The 14,725-nt window shown below is 45.3% G+C and overlaps 1 protein-coding gene across 1 annotated transcript in view; it reads left to right on the top strand.

The window, feature by feature from the left end:
* ARHGEF26 (Rho guanine nucleotide exchange factor 26) overlaps window positions 1-14,725 on the top strand; it is a 112,407-nt gene that overhangs the window by 72,073 nt on the left and 25,609 nt on the right. The window contains exons 10-11 of the mRNA XM_077864535.1: window positions 7,086-7,175; window positions 14,072-14,226. Coding sequence (XP_077720661.1) covers window positions 7,086-7,175; window positions 14,072-14,226 — 245 coding nt within the window. The remainder of the gene's footprint in view (window positions 1-7,085; window positions 7,176-14,071; window positions 14,227-14,725) is intronic.

Genomic DNA, 14,725 nt, shown 5'->3' with positions numbered 1-14,725 from the left:
AGAAACCTAGGGAGAAACGGATGAGTTCCACTTTGGATGTGTGATGATAGAGGTTCTTGCAGAATGTTCAAGTTGGCCGAAATAAACAGGTCAGGAGCTCACTGGAGACACTGGAATTGGGAGACCTGGCTTTGGTGATCCCAGGCACGCGATGATTTCTGAAGCTGGGAGAGTGGATGAGATTACCCAGAACGAGCCTGTAGACTGAGAAAAGTAGTGAGTCTGAGCCACAACCGTCACGAAGAACACTACCACCCTTCATCTCATTTAGGGAGAGGAGTCCTCCCAGGGGAGACTTAAAAAACAAAAACCATCGATGAAAGGAGGAAAACCATAATGGCCCGGCAAACGGCAGATGTTTTGGTGGAAAGACGGTCAGCCCTGTTGAGTGGCTCCTGAAAGAGCGTGAATAACGAGTGAGGCGGTCATGGGTTTATCATCGGGTGGGCCGTGTCCCCGCGGTGGTGGGTGGGGAAGCTGGATTGCAGTGTGTTGAGGAATGAGTGGGAGGTGTGGACGTGCAGCTGGCCAGCAAGGGTAGCTGTTTCAACACGGGAGCTGTCAGTGGAAAGAGAGGGCTCTAGCTGGAAGGGCGGTGTGGGAACATCTTCCTGTTTGTTTGTTTAAAAATTAGAAGGACGTGGGCGCATTGAAATGCCGATAGGAATATCTAGCTGAGGGAAAGCAGTAGAAGGTGTAGGAGTTAATGAAGATACTGTAGAGCTGGGCAGAGGGGCGCAGAGACGATGGTAGCACCAGGAGCTTCCTAAACCCACTTGCAGCTACCAAACCACCTTCGAGTCTGGTACATCTTTGCACCACTTTGCTATGAGGTAGTTTCTTTCCTTTTTTTTTTGAATATTTATTTGTTTTAGAGAGGCACAGAGAGAAAGTGAGTGAGAGGGGCAGAGGGAGAAAGTGAATCTTCACACAGACTCTTTGCTGAGCATGGAGCCTGGTGTGGGCTTTATCCCAAGATCCTGAGATCATGACCTGAGCCAAAAATCAAGCATCAGCTGCTTAAGTGACTAAGCCATCCAGTGCCCCTGTGCTGCTGCTTTTTTTTTTTTTTTAAGATTTTATTTATTTATTCATGAGAGAGAGAGAGAGGCAGAGACACAGGCAGAGGGAGGAGCAGGCTCCATGCAGGGAGCCCGATACAGGGCTCAATCCTGGGACTCCAGGATCAGGCCCTGGGCTGAAGGCAGGCGCTAAGCCACTGAGCCACCCAGGGATCCCTGTGCTCCTTCTTTTAATCAACCTTCAGTGACTCTATTTTCTGTATCTTTATTCTTGCTAATAGTACCTACAAAATCATGGATTTTGTGACCTCATTGTCTATTTTTCTACTATGCATTTTTTTTATTAAAAGTAAGTTTATCTGTGTTTTACTTCATTAGGGCTGCTGTAACAAAATACCACAGACTGGGTGGCTTATACACAACAGAAATTTATTTCTCATAGTCCTGGAGGTTAAAGAATCCAAGATTGGGACCCCCGGGTGGCTCAGTGGTTGAGCACCTGCTTTTGGCCCAGGGCGTGATTCTGGAGACCCGGGATGGAGTCCCACATCAGGCTCCCTGCATGGAGCCTGCTTCTCCCTCTACCTGTGTCTCTCATGAATAAATAAATAAAATTTTAAAAAGTCCAAGATCAAGGTGCCAGCATGGTCAGGTGAGGGTGTCTTCTGCGTGGCATATTTCTCCTTGAGCCTTACACTGAAAGGAGCTGAGCCTCTCTTGTAAGAGCACTAATCTCATCATGGGGGCCCTACCCTCATGACTTTTTTTTTTTTTAAGATTTTATTTATTCATGAGAGACAGAGAGAGGGAGAGAGGCAGAGACACAGGCAGAGGGAGAAGCAGGCTCCATGCAGGGAGCCCGACATGGGACTCAATCCCAGGACTCCAGGATCACACCCCGAGCTGAAGGCAGGTGCCCAACCACTGAGCCACCCAGGGATCCCCCCTCATGACTTTTGAAGCACCCCCCAAAGGCCCCACTTCCCAGTACCACCATCTTTGGAGGTTAGGATTTCACCATATGAGTTTGGAGGGATATAAAAATTAAACCTTCGCTATCTGTCAGCCACTTACACTCACCACTTGCCCCATCAGTGATCTGCACATCCCACTTGGGGAAACACTTAAGTGAAGAAAACTTAGCGTGGCAGGTGTAGAGTTTCCTAGGGTCCTGCCACCAGAGGGTCTCTCCTCCGGGACCCCACAGCCTCTGTTGCGTTCCTGGAAGCAATAGGGTGAGAGTCTTTGGGAGAAGCTACTAGTGAAGTTCTAGCGTTGGACTGGCGAGAAATGTCATCACATTCTATCTGGTGGTTACTGAGAAGTTAAGAATTCACACAGAAGAGGCAAGAGGAAGGCTGTGATCACTGTCGAATTGAGCTAAGCATGATATTTAGCGTTTTTCAAGAATTTCACATCCCAGTTACAGTAAACCACCACATTCCTTCAGGCGTCTCTTGTTCACTGGATTCGACACTGGTACCCGTAGGAAAGGCTGGCAGGCACAGACCGATCAGAGAATGGCTTTAATCTGATACGATAAGCATATAAAAGGCCCTCTGTGAGGAGATGCCGTTCTGGTGACTTGTTTCCTCTGCATTTCTCTCTCTCTCTTGAGCCCAAGTTATGAACATCAGGATTATTCCCCGAGTCTCCTAGTGGTTCGACTGATAGAGCCAGCTCAGGAGTTGACCTTCTTTTTCATTTGTGAAGTTTACTGATGGGATTTTATAGATTCCGGGAGGGACGGTATCAGTATTTGCAACAAACAGATTGCGTAAATAGAGCATTTGTCGTTCACAACTACAATGCAGAATTTCACTTGTTTGCTTTCCGTGAAAAGAAAGATACGGGGAGATCCCAGTATTTATTTTAGAAAGTGAAACCTGGTCTATCAGCGTCTAAGTTTTTAGAGGCAGACTCTTTCTGCCTCAGGCCCTTGGGCAAGCGTCTCTAGATGGTTATTCATTCTTGGAAAAGAATGAGTAATATCTTTTCTGGTAATTAAAATGCTAATGAAATTTATTTGCAATAGTGTGAATAATATGTCACTGAAATTCCTCATACATGTTGCTGCAACGAGTGTAAGTGCTTACTGAAATCGGGGCCTTGGAAAAAAGACTTATTGACCTCGCCGAGCAACTCAAAAGCAAGATGTTTCTGTTAAATAAAATGTGTTTACTTCCTGATGTTCTGTTCACATGCTGGGGTGGAGCTGCAAGGAGGGCGATTTGCAGGGAATCCGAAGTTCGGCGGGTGCAGAGCGCTGTCTGGTGTCCAAGGAGCGAAGGCCAGACTGTGGTTTCTTAGGCCAGTGAAGTCTTTCCGGCCGTTCTTTCATTTACTCTCTGCTGAAGGGAGTTAAGCGTTCACTCTCACCTCATAAAAATGCTATTTGGACATACTGTTAAGTCCTCAGCTTTCCTCCTGGTAGCGAAAGAGCCAAGTCTCTTTAATCTTCTCCTGTAACCTATTGCTTCTGCCATTTGCAGAAAGGTAGACATGTGTATCTTTTACCATGGAAAGATCCCTAAGCTACATTATTACGGGAGGAGCATTAAGTTGCAGAACAGTACAAATACTGTCATGACGTCCGGATAATGAAGTGTGTTGACGCTCACCATGTGTGTTATCAGTATAGAGAAATAGTCCCAGAATCCTGCGCATCAAGCTTTGCGCTCCGTGGAAGGGAGGGATTCCCAGGGTTTCCATTTCCACTCTGAGTTCTGCTCAGTCAGTGCATTTAAGGGGGACGCCTGGGGAGCTCGGTGGTGGAGCGTCTGCCTTTGGCTCAGGTCATGATCCTGGAGTCCTGGGATCGAGTCCCACACCGGGCTCCCCGCAGGGAGCCTGCTTCTCCCTCTGCCTGTGTCTCTGCCTCTCTCTGTGTGTCTCTCATGACTAAATAAATAAGATCTTAAAAAGAAAAAAAAGGAATGCATATAAGGTCTGCAAACGTATATTCTTAATAATATGTGTACGTCAAAGAAAATTTGGAAAATGTAAGAGAAGATAAACCGTATTGGTCGTTTTATCAAAGGTAATGATTATTGTCACCCTGCTAACATATCCTTCCATTGGGATGTCTAATCCAACACCAGTGTATGGTATAAATGTACAGAGAAACACGGATTTGTACGGGACCCATTTCACTTACTATTTCTACTAGTGCTTCCTGGAACATTGTCTTGCACAAATGATTGTGTTCGTCTGATTATTTCTAAAGACAAACTTTTATAGGTCAGTTTATTGGAACAAAAATGTAAGATATTTCTTTTAAAGGCCCCCAAGTACCTTCAGAAAAAGTTGTTTCCATGGCCACCAGAAGATCTGTAAATGTCTGTCTTAGTGCATGTTTCCCAGCTCAAATATTATGTAAGCTTTGTGGTTTTGATAGATTGAGAATATTTTATTTTTAATTTATATTTCTTTATGTAACAGGTTTTTGTTTTTTTTTTTTTTTTAAAAAAAAGAAGAAACATAAGTTTGGCCTAAAAATACCTAGTGAGATAAATTTAATCAAGCGTTGGCAGCCGCTGAAGGAAGGCATTATTTTAATATACGGAGCCTGATTGTAATAAAAACACCAGGGCACACATGCAAATTAATGCTTGTCCCTTCGAAATGGTTTAAAGTGGGCTCCACTGATGAGACCATTGCTTAAGACAGACGTTTGGGGAACTTTTCTGTTTTTCCTATGCCTCCTGAAGCCCTGTCTTCCCACGTGGCGGCTGACTCCATCTCTTGCTAATAGAGTTGATATTTGGAACTTTAGGAAATAAGATAATAACCCAAACTTAATAATGCCATTTTCCCCCTCTTTTTAAAACAGAATAACTATAAAGGAACGATCTCCCCCCTACTACTGCCCACCTTTATTACTATTTTTTTTAAAGTGACTTATACACTGTCTCTGAGGGCCGTTTACGCAGAAACATTTGCCGAGCGTTCGCTGCATCTGTAGGTGCCGGGCTGTGGACACTGGGTTTATAAATACGGACATTTCACCGTCTCTGCCGCCCCTCCTCTCTGGAAGGACGTGCCGCAGATAAGTGCTGGCAGACTTGGAAGGCGGGAGGACCCCAGATCCGGCCGGGCGGGCCGCCCAGGGGGTGCTGCAGGGCCTTCGGGCGGAGGAGGGCACAGGTGCAGAAGGCCCGAGGCCCGGGCGACCGTGGAGCCCCGGCCGGGCCGGGCCTAGAGCAGCTGCCAGGTGGCGGCGGTGCCAGGACTGGTCTGAAGGCTGACAAAGGGGCCTTCCAAGCCGTTGGAGCCGCGGCGTGTCCTGCTCGATGTGAGCTGAGACGGCCCGTGACCCTCGGGGCACGGGAGGCCGGGTGGAGGCCGGGTGGAGGCCGCGGTTGGCAGATAGCAGGTGGGTCGCAGGCCCGGGGACACGCTGGGGCCTGAGTTCGGGCACGAGGCACGCGGACGGAGGGCCGAGCAGCGGGGCTCGGCTTTGGGAGGGCGGGTGACCCGGTGCTCGGCCTGCAGGCGGGGGCGCGGGGAGCCTGAGCCCCTGCGTCGGGGGCTCCTTCGGTGCAGACCTGCAGGAGGGCTGGCTCGGGGCACGGCTGCCTTCCTGACCTGGAGCCCTGGACGCGGCCGGAGTCCTCTCAGGGCAGCCAGCGGAGAGCGTGCGAGAGCGGGCCATGGCAGCCGCGCGGGCCGCGTCCTGTCCCTGTCCCGCCGAAAGGCCGCCTGCGAGGCGTCCGCTTGGGATGTGGGGCGCGGTCCGAATGCTCCAGGGAGCCGCGTGCCCGGCCCCCGGCCTCGGGGAGTCCCACGTGCCGCCCCCCGGTCCCCGGGTCTGTCGCTCAGCCACGGCAGCGCCGGGCCCGTAGGCCCTCGGCTCGCGGGGTCCCCTCCGCCCAGACCTGGCGCCGGGCTGGGCGCTCCGACCTTACGTGGTCCGGGGGTTGGTACGAGGCTCCCTCCAGTCGGCGTGATGGAGGACGCCGGTGGCCATCGTGGTCAGGCCAGCCGGCGGCCTGCGCTGTCCCCCCAGAGGTCGGTGAGCGAGGGTGCGGGGCCTGGAGGCCACAAGCTCCCCCCACCGCTGGGCCGGCTCCCCGGCGGCCAGCCTGGTCCTCAGGGGCTTTCCGAACGCTGCCTCACCAGCGTCACCTCAGTCACCGCAGGTGGGTTTTCCCGAAGCTTTCAGCAACCGGGAACAAAATGGAGCATCACAACTAGGGAGCCCCCATGGCTCTCTCTCTTTTTTTTTTTTTTTTAAGATTTTATTTATTTATTCATGAGAAACACAGAGAGAGGCAGAGACACAGGCAGAGGGAGAAGCGGGCCCCATGCAGGGAACCCGACGCCGGACTCGATCCTGGGACCCCGGGTCACGCCCTGGGCCAAAGGCGGCGCTAAACTGCTGAGCCACCCGGGCTGCCCCGCTTGGCTCTTATATAGGAAATTACAAGGGCCGACGGGACTGTGTGCCGGGAGCTATGGAGCGAGCCCAAAGAGGTATTTCTTATCAATCACAGGCCCTCATCGGAGAGAGGACTCTGAAGTCATTCGGTTCCTAAATAATTAGTTCTGACTAACCTGGATTCCCCTTAGCTCGGCCACTCTCGAAAGATCATTGAGCATCAGGCTGTACCTGAAGAGTCCCCGCTCTTGGCGTCCTGGGTATTGGCCACATGCTCCGCAGGTAGCGCTCGGCTTGGAATCTGCCTTTGAAGTTGGCCGATGCCCAGCCACGACTGCAGCCGCCTGCCCTGACGCGGCTGAGGTTTCCCTGGCGGAGGGGAGAAGCAGGGGCCGGAGGAAGGGAGCAGAAGGCCGAGGGGCAGGCGGTGGGAGAGCCGTCGGGGGACACGTGTCCTGGGGACTTCAGGACCTTTTCCAACCCTGAATGACACTGTCTTTAGCTGGGTACATTATCTTAACTGTGGGATGGTCAGAAGGGAGTCTCTGGAGCTTCCAAAGTGCAAATCATGTCTTACATGAGAGAGAGAGAGAGCGAGAGAGACAGAGAGAGAGAGATGTGCATTTGAAATTGAGATTTCCCTCCCTGACCTCTTAACCCTCCTTATTATTCTGTGTCCTCAGTTGGTCCGACTGTGCAATGAAGGCGCTCGGAAGATGGAAAGGACTGAAATGATGTACACAATTAACTCCCAGTTGGAGTTTAAAATTAAGGTATTCTTGCATTTCTTTGAACAGATTTATTACTGCTCTTGCTTAGATCTTACATAAATAGAGAAAGATAGTTGAGGGCAACAAAGCAGATAGGAATTTGCTTTTCAAAGAAGGGCCATAAATCGATTGCAGAGGGATTGGACTGGCGGAGGGAGTCGCAGAAGCTCCAGGCAGCTCTGTTCCTGCTTATGGTCACCTTTAAGATAAAGTTGCCTTTCTCCAGGCCACAAGGTGTTAGGTTTCTCTAACTGGCACATTTCACCCCCAACAACATTTAGGGGGAAAGGGTAGTTTAAAAAAAAAAAAAGCAGAACAAAAACAAAAAACCCAGATTTTTAGAATGGAAAGGCAATTCTCAAAGCATCCTGCAAAAAACGGTGATATCCCAGGAATTGGACCACGTGTTCTCCTAAATCAGATAAAGACGCTCCTCTTCCAGTTTGCAGAACAAACAAGATTAGTAGTGGGGTGTTCTCTTCAACTTTGTTTTTCTTCCATAATTCTTCTTTGAACATGTGCTCCCTATTACTGCTTTGTCTGATACTGCTCCGGAGCGGATGGCAGGATGTATAAAGAGGAAAATGCCTGTTCATGGCAAATCTAGGTCGTAGTCCCCTGTTGGCTCACAACCGAGTTCTTAATGGATGTGAGTGCTCACAAGTGGGATTCTATTTTATTTTTTCTGCGACTTGTACATTGAATTAAAGCAAGTTAAAATGACGGGTCATTTTTTTCGTAGTAAAAGCGTTCCTGAATTGTGTGGGGGGTCTACACTGCTGTGGTGGATCGGTGCTTCATGGTTATAGTTGGAGGACCACGGGTGCGGGGTAGCTACATGCTTTTATTTTATAAATGAGGAAAATAAAGGCCAGAGAATATTCGATTGTTAAGGGGGTCACGGGGCTAGTGGTGCGGGAATCAGGCCGAGGGCCTGTACGTCTTGACTCGCAGGTCAGTGTGAACCCTTGGACTTAGAACATCCTGACTGTAACGGTTGAGATGCGGGGACGTGACACATAATTTCTTAGAACGGAAGATGATGTGTGCTTGCTAAAAACACACACACATGCACTTTGTTAGGTCCTTCTACAGAAATTTACAGCAATTTCCAAACCCGTCTTCCCCTCATACCTCAAAAAGAAACTTGTCCTTCTCTGTAATGAGTTTCTCAGTATTTTAGAAAACGTATCTAGACATCTAAAGTTTTCTCTCCTCTTTTTTAAAGGCTAAAAATTCCTAACCATTTTGATTTTTAAAGATGATAAATCCCTTCCCTAGCCATTTTTTTTTCTTCACTGAAACTCAGTTGGCTTAAGAGATCTTTAAGCTGTTTCTCTAGAACCCCAAATTAATTTGTAATTGAAAAATGCTTACCCCAGGGCTCCTTGAAAATAAGTGACATTAATTGAGTTCATCAATTTTGGGTTCTTTGTTTTCTCCTGGCTCAACGATGAAAATATTTGCAAGCCTAAAGGAAGATATTCTGTGTTTAGATTTATAATGAGGTGCTTAATTCAGACCACTTAGAAATACCAGTAAAATCTGAGGATCTTATTTCCTTAACACTTTATGGACAACCGTGGACATTTTTATTCAGTTCATTTTAAAGATGAGGAGACAGATGTCCGAAGAAGTTAAACGATTTGCGCAAGCCCGTGTGTTGTCTCAACAAATTTTGTGAGTACTTTTTTTGTGGAAGGCAGCCAGGAAACCAAAACATGATCCCTGCTCTCAGGGACCTTACTGTCTGATAGGAGGCTACAGAAGCACAGAGCTGGCTACGTCTGCAGCTGTCACTGTAGATGGAAGACAACTGAGAACACTCTCTCCTTTCTTTAAAAAAAAAAATTTAGGGGCGCCTGGGTGGTTCAGATGGTGAAGTGTCTGCCCTCGTTTCAGATTGTGGTCTCCGGGTCCTGGGATCGAGTCCCCACATTGGGCTCCCAGCTCAGTGAGGAGTCTGCTTCTCCTCCATCTTCTCCCACTGCTCATGTATTTTTTCTCTCTCTCTCTCCGTCTCCCTCCCCATATCCCTCTGTCTCAAATAAATAAAAAATACATATATATATATTCAATTTTTAAAAGAATTTAGTGATTCATCACTTATAAACAACACCCAGTGTTCATCATGACAAGTGCCTTCTTTAATCCCCATCACCCATCTAGCCCATGCCCCACCCGACTTCCCTCCAACAACCCTCAGTTTGTTCTCTATAGTTAAGAATCTGTTTTATGGCTTCTGTCTCTCTCCCTCTCTCTCTCTCTCTCTCTTTCTCTCTCTCTCTCTCTTTTTATTTTATTTTATTTTATTTTATTTTATTTTATTTTATTATTTTTTTTTTTTGAGAACAGGCTCAATGGGAAGGGGTGGTCAGCTCTCCCTGTGAAGTATACACAAGCTACTGGGTGCTTGTAGCAGTCAGGTAGGTCTTCATGGATGTTTGAGCCAAATCTTGAAAGGTGAGTTAGGAAGGGTCTTGTAGAAGTAAAGAGTAGGAACAAATGCCCAGAGCATGGCTTCAGCTGCTGTAGCCCAGCAATTGTATGCATCTATGGGTAGGCATGAGGTGCAAGGGGAGCAAGGCAGAGCCGAGCAGTAAACAGCAGCTCATGTGGGGACCCTTGTGTGCCAAGAGGAGCAGCTGAGCAAGGTCATTTGAGAGCCACTGAAAAGTTCTAAGCAGGGAAATGACACTTCAGCAACATGGGAGAGGCCTTTTGAACTTACTCCAAATCCAGAAGTCATTTAAGAAATTTGATAAGAAAAAAAAAAAAGAAAGAAAAGAAAGAAATTTGATAAGCTCATTTATCTGAGAAATTTAAAAAATCTCTCTCTAGAGGGGAAAATAAGTTGAAAAAAGAAATAGCAAACTGGAAAAATATTTGCAGCTCATATAGATCGGAGGTTGATATCTTCGACATGTAAGCTCAAAGAGATAAGAAAAAGTTAAGGGGAAAAAAAAAAGAACCAAAACATTAGCAAATTGCAAATTAGGAAACAACTCCACCACCTCCTAGATGTGTGAGCGTGGGCATTGCACTATGTCTTAGTTTTCTGAACCTTAGAATGGGACTCAGTACTTTCCCTTTGGGAGTTATAGTGAGGATTAAATTAATTACTAGACGTAAAGGACTTGGAACAGATCTGATTCATGTAAGCAAGTAGGAAATATCGATCAGAGTCTTAGTTTGACAGGCCCGGTAGGCATGTTGCAGAGTGACGAAGAGTGAATAGGATGTGAACTGTTTAAACAGATTAGACTTTTCATCCAAGAACCTTGGCAGGAGGAAGGAGGTCAGGGCTGGAGAGAAAACGTCGGGCACCAAACTAAGGTCAGTTTGTGCCTCAAATCCAAGTGTTTTTTCCACTAGACCACAGCTTTCTCTAAACGTTGCGTCCACAGAGTTAGGGAAGGTTATTATTATTATTTTTTTGTCTTGTCGTGGAAAGTTTGGCCTCATGAGTAAGCATGTGGGAAAGTTGAGGCTTGTCAGCCTCTACCATGAGCCATGAATTAAGGGTAATGGAGTGGGGTGGCGTATTGGAGGGTGGATGGATTTGCGGATCGTGTTTGGGAGGAGCCTTGCTAATAAGTAGAAGTCCACGATCTAGCGGACAAAATGAAGAACTCTGAGGTATTGAGACATCTGTACATTGTAGAAGACAGTTTGGTGGTTTCTCAAAAAGTTAAAATGAGATTGCCACGTGACCCAGCAATTCCATTCCTGGGTATATACATGCACTCAATTGAAGACAGTCGTTCAGATGAAAAGTGGTATGTGAATGTTCATGGCATTATTGCATTATGTGAAAAAGTGGTATGTGAATGTTCATAGTATTATTCATAATAGCCAAAAAAAGTGGAAACAACCCAAAAGTCCATCCACAGAATAGGTGACTTGATAAATAAAATGTGGTACATTCATACAATGAGGTCATGTGTAACCATAAAAGAGGAATGAAGGTCTGATATATGGTACCCCAGCAATGAACATCAGACTTGAAGGTCCCATATTATATAATTTTGTTGATATGAAATGTCCAGAATAGGCAAATTTATAGAGTTGGAAGGTAGATTACTGGCTGTCAGGGCCTGGCGGGGCAGGGGAGGGCAGAATGGAGAGTGACTGCTTGCTGCATGTAGGGTTTCTTCTTTTCCTTCCCTTTCTTCTCTTTCTTTTCTTTTTCTTTTCTTTTCTTTTCTTTTCTTTTCTTTTCTTTTCTTTTCTTTTCTTTTCTTTTCTTTTCTTCTTTCTTTCTTCTTTCTTTCTTTCTTTCTTTCTTTTTCTTTCTTTCTTTCTTTCTTTCTTTCTTTCTTTCTTTCTTTCTTTCTCTTTCTCTCTTTCTCTTTCTCTTTCTCTTTCTCTTTCTCTTTCTCTTTCTTTCTTCTTTTTCCTTCCTTTCTTCCTTTCTTTTTCTTCAATTGGCCAACATATAGTACATCTTTAGTTTCAGACGTAGACTTCAGTGATTCATCAGTTGCATATAACACCCAGCGCTCATCGCATCACATGCCCTCCTTAATGCCCATCACCCAGTTACCCCGTCCTCCCCCCACCCCCTCCACCAGTGACCCTCAGTTTCATTCCCTGAGTTAAGAATCTCTCATGGTTTGTCTCCCTCTCTGATTACTTTCCATTCAGGTAATGAAAATGCGCTTGGAATGGTGGTGGTGATCACTGCACCGTGTTGTGAATGTAAAAAGTCCGTAAAAAGTCACGGAATTAATAGGGTGAAATGATTAATTTTATCTCACCGAGAAAGATTATTCTTTAGCAGCTCTTCGTTGTCTCACTGGCCTGTAAAATTAAATTCTATGCTGAAACTAGCTTTCTAGGATGCTGCTTAACACACAAAAAAAAAAGAATGAAAAGTCTTTTCTCCATAGGACTTCTATCAGTGTTTTTTATTTGTGCATGCATTTCTTTTCTGGTGTTGGTTCTAGTCAGAATTTCTTAATTAGAGGAATTCATTTATTCCACTTTAGATTGTTTGGATTCTTTGGTCATTTTCATAGTTTCTTCTTTAAAGAAAAAAACAACCGAAATGAGTTTAATCTTTTAATAATAAATTTGGAAACAAAAAATATAATACCAGATTTTTTTTTTCTTTAAAAAGCACTGACATCTTAAAAACTGTCCATTTTGGATCTGTATTAGAAGTTTATTTTTGCCTAGTGGGATATGAGGAATCCATAGAAATCCATCTATTTTAAAAACAATGGAGCTTAAAAACCTCTCATCCCCTATCTCGTAAACCAAGAACAGTTGTAGGCTGGCGTGTACACAGGACCTTAACCACAATACCACCCTTGGTTTATCCCGTAGGCTTACATGCACCAGCAAGATAGCACTGTGTTCTCGGTAATTATAGCCCTTCCCTGGGACCAAACCCGACACGTGATCCCTTGTGGTGACCTCTTGGGTGTGCTGGTAGGGTTGTCCTGAGTTATCCAAGCGTCTCCGTCTGCCATCGGCCTTTTAAGTCTCAGCCATCCCATTTGGATCATCATTTGATTTGAGATTTGGGGGCTGGAAATCCCTTAATAGTCAGCTTTGAAAGGTTGAGGTCAGCCATAATCTTTCATCTTCCTTTTTATAAACCTTCAGGAAAATAGTATATAACTGATGAACAACCCCCTTATAAAAGTCCCTTTATAAAGAGAAAAAAATAGATATCTACGTATATGAAATCCTTTTTTAGCTTTCTTATTTCCTCTCTAGTATCCTCAGTTTCCTCTAGCTATTTTTTAATCACTGTTCCCTGAAAAGGATGACATTTGGCACTACTATGGTTATGTTTTATGTGTCTAAGACCTTTTGCTTACTCTAGGGATACAGTTTTTATTTTATTTATTTTTTGACTTTTAAAGATTTTATTTATTTATCCATGAGAGACACAGAGAGAGAGGCAGAGACACAGGCAGAGGGAGAAGCAGGCTCCATGCAAGGAGCCCGATACAGGACTCAATCCCAGGACCCCGGGATCCCTGAGCCAAAGGCAGACGCTCAACTGCTGAGCCACCAGGTGTCCCTGGATAGAGTTTTTAAAATCATATTTTTGGCAGTAAGCATTTCTGATAACTTTTAAAAATAAACAAAATAAAAAGCGCTCCTAAAGGTAAGATTACTCTGCAGTTTTGAGAGTTTTCCAGTTGGAAACTGGGCACTGAATAAAGAAAAAGCAGTACGTAATTCCTTGGATATCGCCTTTTCCATGAGATGAAGATGGATTATTTGTGGAAGAGCATCGTTTTCACGGCCAGAAAGTGACATGATGCTTTCAGGGATGAATTTCCGTGAGGAAAGCGGCAAAAACTTCAGGACACGTGTCCTCCAGAATATAGTTAAGTAGATAATCAGTAGACAAAACATAGTTTGTGGGGAGCTTTTCCTTTTTTTCTGGGTTGGGGGGTAGCTTTTCCTTTTGAGTGAAGTCTCTTTAGTTGATAAAGTGAACTCAGACTTTTTTGTTTCTTGTTAACTCCCAATTATCAGATTCTGATTTGTGATATTTAAAACAGTAGCAGCTGATACCGAGGGATTTCGTGTTGAGGCTTTTCAGTTTTAAGTGACTCCTCGCCAGTCTTTTCAGAGTTAATGAAAGGATCATTTTCGGCTGACGCAATAATATTTTCTCGTTGAGTTTTCGTTGCCCTATAGACAAGTTAATAGTTTTTTTTTTAATAGGAAAATAATTGTCCTTTTTTCATTTTCTCTTGGAGAATGTACTGTACTTCTTTAATTATATTTCACTGTGGCATACTTTTAAAATAATGGTGTACACCCTGATATGTGCTGTTTGGTTAGCTGTGAGTTTTAATTTTCCCTTCAATAATCTTAAAAGGAAAATGAAAGCATTTGGCTGTGCATACTGAATTTTTCTTCTTCTGTAGCCGTTTCCTCTAGTCTCCTCTTCCCGGTGGTTGGTGAAAAGAGGTGAGTTAACAGCCTACGTAGAAGACACTGTGCTTTTCTCAAGAAGGACGTCTAAACAGCAAGTCTACTTCTTTCTCTTTAACGACGTGCTCATTATCACCAAGAAGAAGAGGTAAGCCATTTTCTGGTGCTGGTACCTCCAGCTTTTAAGCTCTAAGATTCAAATGCCTTTTAGGGTTGATCATCCTTTAAAAGCTTGTGATGGGGGGGCGGGGTGGGGTCCTGGGGGGCTCAGTGGTTGAGTGTCTGCCTTTGGCGTGACCCTGGGGTCCCGGGATTGAGTCCCACATCGAGCTCCCTGCATGGAGCCTGCTTCTCCCTCTGCCTGTGCCCCTCATGAATACATAAAGATAATTTTTTTAAAAAAGCTTGCAATGATAGACGCATAGTTTCTGCATGTGGAGTCATAGTAGCATCCGTGTTTTGCTTTCTTTAAATCACACACACCGTCAGGACTTACATCAGCAGCAGCTCTGTTGAGCTTTTCTGGCATGCAAGCCACTCTTCTGAGCATTTTGCACATTTATATCCTTGGATTCTCCCAACATCCCTGGGGAGGTAGCACTCGTATTATTCCCCTTCGGCATTTTTCCGACTTCGTCTACCGTACA

This window comes from Canis aureus, chromosome 22 (genome assembly GCF_053574225.1).
Source record: "Canis aureus isolate CA01 chromosome 22, VMU_Caureus_v.1.0, whole genome shotgun sequence".
NCBI classification, from domain to species: domain Eukaryota; kingdom Metazoa; phylum Chordata; class Mammalia; order Carnivora; family Canidae; genus Canis; species Canis aureus.
Note: the sequence above shows the minus strand (reverse complement) of the source record. Positions and strands in the feature narration are given on the sequence as shown.